This window comes from Dendropsophus ebraccatus, chromosome 3 (assembly GCF_027789765.1).
Source record: "Dendropsophus ebraccatus isolate aDenEbr1 chromosome 3, aDenEbr1.pat, whole genome shotgun sequence".
In the NCBI taxonomy this organism is placed as follows: Eukaryota; Metazoa; Chordata; class Amphibia; order Anura; family Hylidae; genus Dendropsophus; species Dendropsophus ebraccatus.
The window spans coordinates 78,976,917-78,992,072 of record NC_091456.1 but is presented as its reverse complement, the minus strand read 5'-3'; the positions used below and the strand labels follow the sequence as shown (position 1 = coordinate 78,992,072).

Sequence of the window (15,156 nt, the reverse complement as noted above, 5' to 3'; positions counted from 1 at the left end):
AGAGTGTACAATTAGGCTCCTTACCCTGAATCAGAAGATAATATTTCAGTTTTTACTCCAGAGCTGACGTTTTAAAAGTTTCATACAATTTAGAAGATAAAGCCCATAGGGCGCTCCCTGAGCTGCAAAAGTCTAGCAACGTTCAGACCCTTCTCTTCTACCTATCACCCCTATGCCTGCTTGTAAACAGCCACAGGCCAAACATTGCTGGGCTTTTGCCTCCTAGAGGAATGCCCCATGGGCTTTATTTTCAGATTTTTATAAAACATCTGGTTTTTATAGATATGGAGAGATTGAAATAAGAGTTACATCTCCTGCTTCAGGGTAGACAACTCTATTGTATATTGCCTTTACTATAGTCAGTAAAAAGCTGCTGACAGGTGATTTACATACAAACATCTAAATGATAAAACTATTGAATAATATTTTGCTATGTTATTTCTGCATTTTTTTTTCACAAAAGCCTCGATGCATAGATGCACACCACCTGAAATAGATTTTGAGGGAATAGTTTATGACTTGATGATGATAAGACATCCAGCTTTTTTCCTTCTACCATAATAGAAGCATAGGCAGCCTCCATAAAGCAGCCTCTCGTCTATTCATTAATCAGGCAGGGCCGGATGCCTGAGGAAGCCATCCAGGCAATTACCTGCAGCTCTGCAAATGAACAAATTTTTTTAATACATGAATGCCACAGATGAAAAGGGCGAAGGACAGCTGGTGGTGATTTGGGGGTTCCATTGAGTATACAGGTCATGTTTCTGCAATCTTCTACTAACCTTAAAGTTGCTATAACCTAGGAATTAACCAGAAACTCTGGTCATTTTTTTTTTGTTATGGTAGCAAAGTGCTTTACAGGGAATCTGCAGGCAGCACGAAACACTGACAAACTCCCTCTGTACAATAATGATCCACATTTCAATGTTTCAATGAAATCATAGTTATAAAGCCAACTGGAAACTGGCTCCGAGTCACTGTGGCAGCCCTTGGCAGCTTCTTCCCACCCCATCAGACATGACTGATCAATCCGTTATATAACCAAATAAGGAGAGATCTATCAATCAGGTCGGCGGGACAGGCGGGACGCCCTAGTGTTCCCAACTGGTTGATTCCTCTGACATGCTGCAGCTTTTCACCAGAGTGAATCATACATTCCTGTAAAGAAGGAGCCTGTTAGTGTTTCATGCTGCCTGTGGTTCAAGCAGCACAAATCTGATGATGTTTCCCCTTCATTTATTTAGTAATTAGAACAAAGTGAAGTTTTTTAACATGTAGTTTATCTTGATTCTGCCTGTCCTCAGAAGTAATGTAGATGCAACAAAACATGTGCTTCTTGGAAAAGTCAACCAGCATATGCCCTCTTTCATCCGCAGCAACTCTACCTCCTTCTCAGCGCATACAATAAGAAAGCTTTCCCTTATTCTAATTGCTGCTTATAAGGTTAAAATCTTTAAAGCTTTTCTTTTTTTTTAATCTTGATGTCCAGTCTACACAATTGTTAGTAACATGCCCAGTCCACACAACTGTCCTCTTTGTAGCTTCAGCACAATATGTCACACTGAAGCAAAATTCTGATCTGCTGCTGACATCTGGAATTTGTACGCCCAATCTATTGATAATAAAAGCTTTATCACAGGATAATATTAGTGTGATAAAAGTCAAAAGAAAAGGAATCTTCAAAACTGCAAAATATGAAGAAATTGTGTCTTTAAAGTGTCCCCTTAAGAGACTCCAAGGTTCAGAGCACAGCTATAAATCTCAGAGGAATCAAAGCAGTGTGCGAAAATGCTATTTACTACTTGCTTTGTGTAAATTCAGCAGAAACAAGTGATGTTACTGTCTTATTACTAAACCTTGTAGCTCCTTAAAGCTGCAGCCTCCTTTCACAAGGTGAAAGAACAGTTTAATTATTTGACATATTTCCCTGTATTATTGCAAATGTGTCATCTCTTACAATTCAATTGTTATACCATTGGCATTATCTAGAACAGATATTCAGATCTGAATTTTATGATGAATTGGGGATAGGAGGCCTTACGAGAATGGAGTAAAGTCGAGTAAAGGGGTTCTCTGAGATAAAACAGTAATTGCTTATAAATGTATGGTTGCCGAGGGGTTAATAATTAGGGCCTTAGCCATTCAGTATAATGAGATTCAAAGTTATGTATACCTGGCCAAACAGTCAGCCTGACCACTGGAGTCTCCCACCAATCCTTAGGATGGAGGTCAAGTTGTTGGCCTTCAAAAAAAGGAAGAGCAGCACACAGGGATGGCCAGTGCTCAATTCATTTTTTGTAGGGCTTCCAAGCATTACTGAGTTCAGTTCTCACCAATACTCAAAAGTCCTATAAAGAATATATAGAGCAGGGGCCACACAAGTGTGCTGCCATTCCATTCATTCAGGGGACAGTTGACCTTTGTTCTCGGGACCATTTGGGTATCTGCCGTCAGACCATCACCAGTCAACTAGTGGTTATAGGGGTAACTTTGCACCTTGGGATAACCTTTATATACCCTTAAATTTAAAAACCATTGACAGTGTGTCAAACACAACTTTTCACACACATTTACATTAGTTTGCAGTAAAGACCAGAGAGCAGCTTGTGTAGTATTGTACATGGGTTAACTGCTCTAACACTGAAGATGTCTGTTATACAAGTGATCCTAGGATGTTAAATTATATGGGCTCAATTATATCCCCCCTTCTTTGCCCAATCCACCCGTTAAAAAGATAAAACCGGTTTGTCCTTTGAAAATCAGTGATGATGCTAATGAATGTCTCCGGATTGTGCGCTGCTAGAACTTGCCATAAATCACCATTTTGCAGCTTGAGCTGATAGCTCATTCAGTTTACAGCTTCCATAAACCCTGTCAATATAACTGTGGGGAAAAGCAAACCGTCATAAACAGGGCACTAATCAGACTGTTATATTCATCCGACAAAACCATCTTCTTTTTATAGTTATAAATAAATTAGTCATCATTTCACTGACAGCATTCTACCTAATTCCATGAAGAGCCACTGTCAGCCCCTCTATACTGCGGTGGAGGAAAGGTATTAAGAACCTTATCGTGTGGCACTCAAGCTTTCCCTACCATACACAACATAAAAAAGTTCCCAATATAGAATCATCACATGGGATTGTTTTACATGTAGGAGCATTTTCAGCTTTACTATTGGATGGCACCTTTGGCAGGGTAGAAATCCCAATAAAAAAATGTTATATTAATGAAGAGAAACATTAGAATGAGGGATGGTCCGAAACTGCCGAGGTTCGGGTTCGTATGAACCCGAACGCTCGGCATCAGATTCCCCTGTCTTCCCGCTCCATGCAGCGGCTGGATACAGCAGGAGGACCGCCTGGAAAACTGGGATACAGCCTATGGCTATATCACAGTTTTCCAGGCGGTCCTCCCGCTGTATCCACCCTCCACAGAGAGGGCAGACAGCGGGAATCATTGCCGAGAGTTCGGGTTCGGACCATCCCTAATTAGAATAAGGCCTCATTCACATGTCCGTACTTCTGTCTGCAATTGCGGCCAGAACCTAGAACCAATACAATTCAATGGCCCTGTTCACATGTCCGTCTGGCCTGCAATTTTCTATGCAGTGGTCCATGAATTGCAGAGCGCTACAGATGCATTTTCATAGTCTGGTCCACAATTGCAGGTCTGCACTATGTGCAGGTGAATTAGGCCTAAGAAGATTGCATTTTCACACTGTATTAATAATAACCAGCAATACTGAGACATTAGGTAACTGTTAGTTATGCAGTTTCCATGTGGATCCACTGACCTACACTTACATTTAGCTGCATCCCTTCTGCTGAAAGATATTTCCTAAGACTAATATACGTTACAGGCTTTATTTCTTTGTTCTAGTCTGCAACTTTCTAGCTGCACAACTGTCTATAATATAATAGTATTTTTATGTATTTTCTGATGTTATTGATTATAATGTTGTACAAGGTATATTGTACTGTATACACAGCTCTATTGTTTCCTCTTCATCAGAATCACTATACTATCAATGGTTTGCAACCTGTACAGAGGTACTTTTGTCTGTACAGACAAGGAATTTGAAAAGTCAGTTTGAGGGTAAGGGGTAGTAACTACAGACTCGATACGGACACCATACACTGATGATTTTAAATCATTTTGCCACTCTACTGGTTTTAGTATAAATTACTCCAAAATGAGAAGCATCCACCTTTATTCAGGAGACATTAAAAGGAAAAAGTAGGGAAGGAAGGAGTTAGACAGTAAAAGAGATTTTTTAAAAAAAGGTTAGGAAAACAAGGGAAAAGGTTAGGAGGGAAAACAAGGTTAGAAAAAGAAGGGAAGGGAAGCAAGGAGCTAGACCATAAAAGACATAAAAACAAAGGAGGGGAAAAGAGAGGAGAAGGAAGGAAGGAAATACAATCAAATTGAGACTGTATAAATAATTCAGGAAAAGTAAAAAAATAAAAAAAAGTTGAAGAAAAAAATGAGAGAGAGAAAAGAAAGAGAGAAAGAAAGAAAAAAGAAAGAAAGGGAACAAAAAAGAGAAAGAAAGAAGAGAAAGAAAGAAAAAGAAATAGAGAGAGAGAAAAAGAGAGAAAGAAAGAAAGAAAGAAAGAAAGAAAGAAAGAAAGAAAGAAAGAAAGAAAGAAAGAAAGAAAGAAAGAAAGAAAAAGAAAGGAGAATTATTACTTAGTCAAACTTTATAAAGAGAGAAAGAATAATAATGGATGATGAATTATCTAGCTTCAGTGTTACCCTCATGCCCCTATATCAGTCATTTCAAGGTGTGCACCAGGTAACCCTATACAAGTACACTGTACATTCACACTTATTAGAGTATTAATAACCCTTAGGAGTCCTTGTTCTGCAGGTAACGGTCCCTACTGTTCACCCAGTTTGTCTTTGTTTTTAAAAAAGACCTTTTTGTCCTGAGAAATGACACGAGCTTGCTGCATTGCTCCACAAAGTGTCTGTCTGATAAGCTGAATCATCTGGCACCAGATTTCATATAATATAATGATTATTATGAAATTTCCAAAACCTTTGGTGTTACAGTGTTGATGGAAAAGTAAAGCATATAGATATGCATGAAAACAAATAGATCTTTCAAACAGCAAATCATATGTTTTCCTCTTTGACTATCCAAAAAGTGAAGAGGTATGAAGTATTTACAGTGAGAATACCAGGAGAGCATCCAACAAGGGCTTTGTGCCAGTTATAGCATGTCAGTTCCTCCCAGCAGACAGTCTGCAGCACATTACTCCAACAGCCTTCCCTCCTTCATTTCTTTTGTTACAAGACTTTATTCTAATGATCACACAACTATTCCAGGCAAGACTAATGTTCCTCCAATATACTGGACAGGCAGGCTTACCTTTGCTCCATAACATTAGGGAATGACATACTTTGATATATTCTAGTATACAGTCTTATTAAATATATTCTCTACTCATTCAGGCTGTATTCTTCTAATACTAAACTATCAAAGTCCCAGTGAATTTACTTTCTCCACCAATGCCCTGTAAATCCGTCAGCAAAATGGAGCTTGCATCTATTGATGGGCTGACACTGAAGCTGCAGGGACTCTGAGTTCCCGCTGTTTTCCTTCTATACTATTGGATGGTTTCCCTTGTAAAATGAATAGTTCTATGAGTATTTCTGTATTATGGAAATACTAGTTAAGCCATTAACCAAACAAGGGAAGCTTTTCCTTTAAAGAATACAATCTTCAACTTTAAACAGATTTTTTTTTTTTTTTTAAATAGATGCAAAGAAAAAAAGTAAAGATTTTTGCTCCAATGTGATCAAGAAACCCTCTAACCCTAGGAACAAAGAAAACAGGGTCAGCATTATAATATAGATGATCTTTTTGCATAGACTTGGAAAAGCCTTTCCTATCTGTTATGGCAAAATGCTACTCATTATACGGGTAAAACATGATCTCCTCTAAGTCATAAGAGAATTGCACAGTGCCCGACAGGAAAAGGTTAAATCGAAGTCACCGCTAACACACACTTCCCCAGCAGTTTACAGACATCAGATGGACTAGAATTTAATTCTGCAAACAGCATCTGCGTTGGAAAGTTTAACACCTTCCATGCCGAGGCGCTGCCCGGGGTACCACACCATTTTCATTAGCGCACCCTCGTAAAATTCTTCAAAGCTGTCGGAACATCTGGAAATGGAGTGGTTAACCCTTTACGCCACAGCAAAATCAGTAATGCCAATGAAGTAGAAAGATGGTTAAGGAAATTGTTAAAGAGACCAGTCAGTGCCTTCCCCCTTCATGCCATAGCCCGCCCCCTCCCATAAAATTAATAGAATATGCAAGAAGGTATGAAGGGAGTATTAGTGGTAACATACAGTACCATGAGCTGCTCTGGCCTCTCAGTCAGTGTGGAACAGTTAACAGATCTCACTTCTGGCCTTCGTGCACAGTGCAACAAAATAATAAATATATTAAGGAGGAGGGAGAGGGACACCAAAAAAAAAGGCTTTGGCAGTTTAAGCAAGGAGGCAACCTCAGCTTTCTCTGCTCTGGTGCATTCCTTTCCCTGTATCTCCCAACCTCTTTTGCGTGTGTCCTGTCATATTCTCTTCAGCTGTTAATGGTCTGGGCTTGCGAGCAAACAGTCAAAGTTTAAGGGAAGAAAAAAAACATAAAAGGAAAAAAAAATGCTTGTAAGTGACTGTCACAGCGGATCAGACTCACGTTGGATGGTCATTTTTTCCAAGGGAAGTGTTCCTCTCATAGTTCCTGAGTGTCTCAGTCATCTCTCCCTCCCTCCTCGCTGCCCTAAACCCTCCCTTCCCTCAATGTGCTCACCCCTCCTCCATCATGTGCATATACACATAGAGCCACTGATACACACTCCTCACCTCCCTCCTCCCGTAAAGACCATGATCTACTAGTGGCAATAAAAGATTCATGTGACTTGGAATAATAGCACAATAGCATATCCCCAGTTTAACTTGAAAAGAATGTTTGCTTCATACTTCATCATCTTCCACTGCGCTGCATAGTGTCCCTTCAATGCTGAGCTGGAGCATACGGACAACACGGCTTTAGGGGAAATACAAACTATTTCAAAGTGAAACCTTTATGCAGAAATATTGGTGCTCTTTAGGTCAACCTCTAACCTGCCCTAACAGTGTGACAGCCTTGTGACTGCCTGTGTGTCACTACATTGCTCACAGTTTGTGCAGTCCTCAGGGCAGGCAGGGAGAAGAATCAGTCACTTCCCACTCAGCTGATGGGGAACCTTAACCCCACATGAGACCTTCCTTGCAGATGGTTTACTAAGGCCATGGAGCTGAACAAACACAGTCCTGACACACAACAACACCTCCTTTGTTAGCTCCAATCACTTGCTTTCCTTCTCTAAATTGGAGTAAAAGTTGTTGCCATACAGTGAATTGTGGTAGGTGAAAGTTAATGGTAAAGGTCGATGGATTGCACACTACACCTATATGGGACCAATGTTAATTATGTCACTTGTCATTTAATAAGTTATACACTTTTTTATGTTAAAACTTCTATTAGTTAGTTGTATCAGAATCTGTAAAAGCTGAGTGACAACCAATCTGGCCACCATAAGACCTTTTTGTTTCCCAGCTTTCCCTGATTCCTGAAAGCAAATCTAAGTTATTACGCCATATAGTATATTCTCCTTTGCTTTATTACTATATATGTCATCAGAATCCACCCAAAGAGAGACTGCAGCTAACAGTAGATGTGTGAATATCCTGTTTTTATTCTATAAGATACCTTAATGGTGCATCTTACATATATTGGAAGCCAAAGCCAGGAATGGATTTGAAAACAGCAGAAATCTCAGTCTTTCCATTATGACCTGGTCCGTCTTTAAAGTCTGTTCCTGGCTTTGGCTTCAAAAATCTGTCAGATAACTCTCTCTGTGTAAACGCACCATAAAGGGAACCAATTAGCTCAATCGGGCTGATATGGTTCCCTGAACCGCTGTATACAGCTCCTACGGCAGTTGTGGGACGTACTGGCCGTGGCTGCAGCAGTAGCTGTATACTCAAAATAAATCAGTTTAATTCCTCGGGTTCATGACAGGCAGCGGCGGAGAAGTGGTCATCTGTGCGGCTCCCCGCCCCAGGGGCAAATTAACTTTACCATAGGCCCCAGGCTGTTCACCAAACCTGGGCCGCCCCAACCCCACTGTAACTATAGCAGCACTAGCGTGGTGTTCATAGTACAGGATAGATAATATAGTGATGCCCTGAATTTTGCAAAATTGATGTAAAAAAGCAGTGATTCTTTGCTAATCATGGTAGAACTATAGCCAGTAGACATTAAACCACTAAAAGTATGTCTTTTTGGGTGGCCATGAGCCCCCCAGGAGCTTGGAGCTACCGCCCAAAACTGCCAAAGACTTTACTAAACGTTCATGTTTACTCCTATTATTGCAATGCCAACCTCTACAGGGGCAAAGCAATAATAAATAAGGGCAGTAACCAAGATAAATTCTTTACTATTCCTCTGAATGACCATAGCTGTATACAGAAAATCAAATACATATATACCACTCATAGCGGAAACAAATCTACCTAGCATTGCCCAGTATGTACAACTCATGTTATAGAAAGACAATGAAGTTGACCATACACCTAATATTTTTAGAAGATCTAGCCAATTTTGATTGGATCTGCCAAATACGTAATTTCTATAGCCCACCATAAATGTAAAAGTGACCATGACTGTCACTTTTAGTAGAAACCTATTGCTCCTGTTAGGTCATTTAAAGAGTTCGGAACAGCATGTACCATGTATTGTTAAGTGCTTATCACTACTAGTAAAGCTTACTATAACTTCAATAACAACCATTCATGGGGCAAGTTTTCCGGCATTGCTGAAACTGAACAATACTAACATATCTTGTAATACAGTAGATAAGTATTTGAAAATTTATAGCAGAAATTCTCTATATGAAACTATGTTATTGGTTGTGCATTATCTTTGGCCTCAGCTCAGTGATGTAGCCAGGTTTTCAGCTCACCAACCAAGCTTTGTATGTAAATTACACTGGACTGGGATTATTACAGACCTTCAACTTAAACTCAATACCCAGGATACATGCCCCTTATGCCTTTCTTACACAGTATACCTTCCCAGTTTTTTTAGTTGTCTGCCTTTACATGCTTACTGTACTACAGATGTGTCCCTTGTAACTTTTCTCTAAACTCAATGAGGGGAAATTTACTGAGACCAGCATCTTGCTAGCCCCTTTATCAATTAGACCCTGCCCCAAGCAACGTGCTTTGTGCTATGCAAGCTCTGCTCCAGCCCACCCACTTTTTTTTTTTCCAACTCTAGCGGATGCCATTAAAGGGCAAAATGTTGCAACTTTTTGAACAAACCAAGGGCTTGTGCACAAAAATTGTTTTTTTTTAAATGTATGATGGATGAGTACAAAACATTCACAACCCAAATTCATGAGAGTCTGCCCCTTATTGTATATACTGTGTTAGTACTTCCTGTGACTGTTATATAAATGAAGCCTTTTGAGTTTTCTAATAGCATGTCATAGTATTAAATGGTTTCTTGAGATACTGGAATCCTTTACTAAACTAAAGAGAATCTTAAGGGTCATATGACTGTATAGGCTATGTTCACACTAGGCAAAAGTATGGCCGTTAATGACATCGGCACCGACGGCTGTACTTTGTACACCTGTGAACACTGCCTACATTTCTATGGGATCCTGGCCGGAGCGTATACACATCGTATACGCTCCGGCCGAAATCCCATGCGGACCTGCAAATAACTGACATGTCAGTTTTCTGTGGCCGCAATTCAGTGAATTGCGGCCGCAGAAACCCATTTCAGTTCACACAATGAAGCGAGTGGCTCCGGCCGCTTGCTTCATTGTGTGCTGTGGGAGCAGAACACTGCTGACGGAAAGATCAGCCGGCCGATACTGCAGTATCGGCTGAAATGATCTTGGCAGAGACCGGCCGGGTCACAGAACGGCCAGTCGCTCAAGTAGTGTGAACATAGCCATATGGTGCGAGAACTGATCCCCGTACTCTTCTATGTGTCCTGTTTTTGAGGACCAGGACCTTGATGCCTCAGTGCCCATCCTTTGGTATCTCTAAATGTTCTTTCAAGTGATTTTTACAGAACCCAGAAGAAGCTGATTATCTCCTCCATCACTAGCATTGCTGATGCTCAACATTACTGATTCAAGCATTGCCACATTGCAGGCTCTCATCTGCCTGGGGCATACTTCACGTTTCCATATTGCATTGCTCTATGGTAACAAAATTCTGAATCTAGCTTTGGACATGAATAGAGAAGAAAAAAAAATCCTCAAACTCAAAAGTTTGTATGTCTTTTCACTGTGCAATTCTGGTTAAGTGCTCAAACATATTTTTTTTTCTGTTCAGACTTAACAACGCAGCTCTATGAGTTGTGGGTATGTTAAGTGTTATAGACATATGGTAGTTGTCAGCCAAAAGATCTGCAGCTGATAATTAGACTATGTTGCCTACCACCTCTACAAAGAGCGAGCAGCCGCCAGGCACCTTCACTGCTGTTTACAGTACTTTGAAATTAGGCTTAAATCAGAATATGTCACTTTGCTTAAGTTAAGTTGGTATGTTAAACATATTTAAAAATAATGTTTGTTCTTTTATTTTTCATTTAAATACTTAGGCTATGTTCACACAACGCATTTTTCGTATTAAAGTGACTCTGTACCCACAATATGACCCCCCCCCCCTTCCCCAAACCACTTGTACCTTCAGATAGCTGCTTTTAATCCAAGATCTGTCCTGGGGTCCATTCGGCAGGTAAACTTGCAGCCCGTGCCCAATGGGAGTATCTGTGCCCTAACTTTGCACTACCCCTCTGTCCCTCCTCCTCACCCTCTTCATCATTAGGAATGCCACTGGAACATTTTCTCCATGCTGAACACTGCACAGCTGCTTAACGATCCAGCCCATGTGCCGGGCTGCCACAGGTGGGGAATAGGAGGCAATTTGCCAGGAGCATTCCTAATGATGAAGAGGGTGGGGAGGAGGGACAGAGAGGTTGTACAAAGTTAGGGCACAGATACTCCCGTTTGGCACGGGCTGCAAGTTTAAAAGTTGTTTTTTAGGACCCCAGGACAGATGTTGGATTAAAAGCAGCTATCTGAAGGTACAAGCTGTTTGGGGGGTCAGATTGTGGGTACAGAGTCGCTTTAATCACGGCTGTTGTTGCAGTTTGATTAATACAAAAGATATGTTGCATAGAAGTCAGAGGGAATCCCGGCTTGTAGTGTATACACATATTTTTTTCCGTTTCAGTTATGTCCTGTATACGTATGTTTGTGCAATTCATTATTTATTTTCTGTTATATACTAAATTAGGCATACAGGTTATGTTTTATCTTTTAGACATTGTCTAAACCAAATGTTTAATATTGTCATACTTGCTAAGTACGACTATTCCAGGTGAGCGTGCACTGCTATATGCGTTCTCACTTTCTTCACCAGGTTTAATTTGCTTCTTTTCCTCATACTGTATACTCTAAACTTTTTCAGGTTGTTTCTGGTTGGTATTTTTGAATCCTGGTATTTGTATTTGAAGTTGCAAATGTTTACCTTAGTTTGTCTAGTTTATGTTTTTTAGTTGCTTGCTTAGGCTGGGTTCACACTATGTTTTTGAAATCCATTTTTTCATCAGCTTTTTGCAAAAAACGAATGAAAAACGGATGGAAAAAACTGATGCATGTGTGTGCATCCATTTTGATCCGTTTTTCTATTGAATTCCAATATAAAAAAGAAACGGATCCGTTTCGACTACGTACACAAAAACGTAGTCGACCTAATTTTTGTGTCCGTTAAAAAAACGGATCTATTTTGATCAGTTTTTTTAATAATGGAATTTAATGGAAAAAATGGATCAAAACGCATGCTCATGCATGCATCCGTTTTTTTCCATCTGGTTTTCATTCGGTTTTTTTGCGAAAAAAGCGGTTTGCAAAAAGGTAGTGTAAACCCAGCCTTAGCCTTTTGTCTCTGAGTTCTAGTCCTTTCTTGTTTTTTTTCTGCAATGTAGGGTTTAAGATTTACATAGGGACAGTGCAGGGACAGTAAGGTTATTTTGCCTGTTAAGGGATGTTTAGGGACATAAAGGGATGTATAAGGGACAGCTGACTAGGCTAATTTCTTTCTATTTGTTCCTGCTTAGCCTTCTTTTGCTTCATTCTAAGCTGCCATCCTTATCATTAGCCATTAATTCTATCATCCCTAATTCCAGTCTTCTCTTGGAGAAATGCTATTATTTTTTTCTTTGTCTGCCATTATTAATATGTGCTATGAATATTTTTCTTGTGAATGCCTGCTTTTGATATTATTGGGCTCTAAGTCCTGGGGGTACTGACAGAAACAGGACCCTGTGACAGTTCCTATAGGTGAAAAACAGTATTGCAATTTAAAGGGGTTGTCCACTTTATAGTAAAATAGGTCAGTACAAAGTATTAGTAAGTGTGCTCACTGTATATACTGACAGCAGCTCCCTGTGTACCTCATAGAGCTAATATCAGACTCCTCTCCTCCAGGCTGGGCTGCCCTGCTCTGTGTTGAGTCTGTCCATAAGATTGCAGACATGGAGGAGCATGTGACCATGCTCCTCCCCCAGTGTCTTCTATAGGCCTATACAGGTACAGGGGTGGACACTGGACTATTTTACTATAAAGTGGCCAACCCCTTTATTGACGAGCCAGCATTGTTACAGATGTAGGAGATAAGGCAAGATTCCACCATTGACCATTCCACCAAGTGATGGCCAGAGCTCATATCCCCCCTCTCCCCACAAAGCATAACCAGCCCACTCTCCCATAAATGTTCATAGGTCATTTTCTTGCCTGGTATCCACAGTCAAAAAAAATGTCAGAAAAAACAGATGAAAATCATGTGAACCACCAATAGGGGGTCAAATATCTAAAGCCGAACTCCTATAGTTAGTAAACTACTGTCAATAGTTATTAGCTTGTTTTACTATTATTGTACCAGCTGAATATAAAGGCCTAAACTTGGTATATGTATGTCAGCCACACAGATTAGATAGGATTTGGCTGAAAACCTTTTGGTTGTCAATGAAAAAGTCCCTCATTAAGATGCTTGGCCAAACAGGCATGTTAATTCTCTCAATGAGAAGAAGATGAGCTGCTGCCAAACACCTCCAGCATCAATTATCATGAGGACAACAATAAAACTGGACAGGAACAATCCAGCCTCTCCTATTCATCCTTGCCTAATGCAGCCATTAGGCAAGGATCTGTCAGCCTGAACACACATTAGATTGGGATCTGCCAAAAAGTAAATCTCGTGTCTATGGGCTTTAGGCTATGTTCACACTGCTTAAAACTACGGCCGTAGTTCTCGCCGCAGAACTACGGCCGTAGTTTTGCGGGGTGGGACATAGCTTCATTTTGAATGGGATCTGTGCGGCCCCGCAAACAACTGACAGGTCAGTTCACACAGTGAAGCGAGCGGCTCCGGCAGCTCGCTTCACTGTGTGCTAAGGGAAGCTCTGATGCGGGCGCGTGCTGATGCGCCCGCATCAGAGCTCCGTGGCCGGAAAGATCACCCGGCCGGTACTTAAGTACCGGCCGAGATGATCCGGCCAGAGACCGGCCGTTCTGGTCTCATACGTAATGTGAACATAGCCTTACAGTGGTTGGCTCCATTACTGTTAAAGTGAATGTGGTAATTAGATTTTTTGTAGTGTTTTTTTTAACAGCCTTTAGAGATATGGTTTGCAATTCAACAAGCCCAATGGACACAGCAGTTCTTAATCATCAGAACTGGAGTTTTCCTAGTCATGCTCTGTGCCCTGAGCAGAGGTTGTTCTGAAGTAAGAGGGGGGCTGATCTCTAAGCATCAGCAATTGTAAACAGGCGGACACTTCTGGAAGGTAATCTGTACAGAACAGAAAGTTTCAGCTTAGCTTTAGGCTTAGTGGTAAATGAAAATTGCTAAATTTTTTAGAATATTTTATGATTGTATTAGTTAAATGGAAAATTAGAAAAACAAATCAAGAGCCGACTATTTTTGCGCCACATTTATTTTAAATTTTCCCGGGTTTGCGCTGCTGGATTTATCAAGGGCTACATGCCTCTTGATATGCAGCATAGCTTAAGCTGCAGCGCAATAGACTAAAAAATCCACACAAACTTGGAGCTGACAGATTTTTAGCCTGTTCTCCGGCTATTCTGGGAAAAATATTGATAAATTTTGGACACATGGAGGACACGCCTCCATGAGTGCAACGCTGTGTCCCCTTACCGCCGCCTCTCCGCCCATATGGCACATGGGGTGCAAACTGGCAAAAAGTTCCATAATCTTCCCGGTTTGCGCTAGGTGTCTCGCTTGATAAATGTGCCCGAAAATTCTTACAAAATGTTAAACATAAAAAATGTGATTTAAACAAATGGTCATTTTCTGTTGACTCATTCACTGTAAATCTAACCAATACTAAGGTATTTGAGCCAGCACTGAGTGTATGTAACTGGTCTTGTCACACATGGTACATTAGCCACCCCTGCTGAAGAGGGCACCACAGCATTTTGACCACCATTTGTTATTTGAACATTAACAAGCTGTTGGATTACTTTACTGTATCTGTGGAGATGATATTTGGTCACTGTATGTAGGTATTAGTTAAGCACTATATGATAGTACTGTATCAGTACTTAGGCATTATATGCTACTTCACTATAGTAGTTTCTTTTGCAGTGGATGACTGTGGGACTGTATAGCCCCTTTTTAGATGCCAGTATGATGCCAGCTTATAATTCGGCATTGTATGATAAGGTTAGTTTTACAAAGTAAGACAATGCACTATATTGGTTCCAACTGCTATAGGACAGGGCATCATCTAAGGTAGCATGGTCCTTGAATAAAAGTAAACCTATATTTTAAGGGTTAAAATATAAAATTCTGTATCCCTTTGTAAATATTTGTACTCTATTCCTTATTGGACAGAAGAACATCAAAGATCAATAGTCTTGACCTGCCTTATGGCCAGAGCATGAGCCAGAAATACCATAAGAATATGTAGATGTGGTCCTCTTTGGTCTTCTTCTTACCTGTACAACATAAACAGGGTTAAAGATAAATAATGTATTGTGGTAA

General features: G+C 40.4%; 1 protein-coding gene across 4 annotated transcripts in view; it reads right to left on the bottom strand.

Annotated features, from left to right (window-relative positions):
* The window catches only part of BNC2 (basonuclin zinc finger protein 2), a 496,569-nt gene that overhangs the window by 190,758 nt on the left and 290,655 nt on the right, over positions 1–15,156 (bottom strand). Inside the window, exon 1 of one of the 4 annotated variants that reach the window (XM_069962072.1) lies at positions 6,375–6,711. The exons of the other annotated variants lie outside the window; for them this stretch is intronic. Coding sequence (XP_069818173.1) covers positions 6,375–6,377 — 3 coding nt within the window. The 5' untranslated portion in view covers positions 6,378–6,711. Of the gene's footprint in view, positions 1–6,374; positions 6,712–15,156 lie in introns of those variants that run through there. 4 annotated transcript variants of the gene reach the window in all.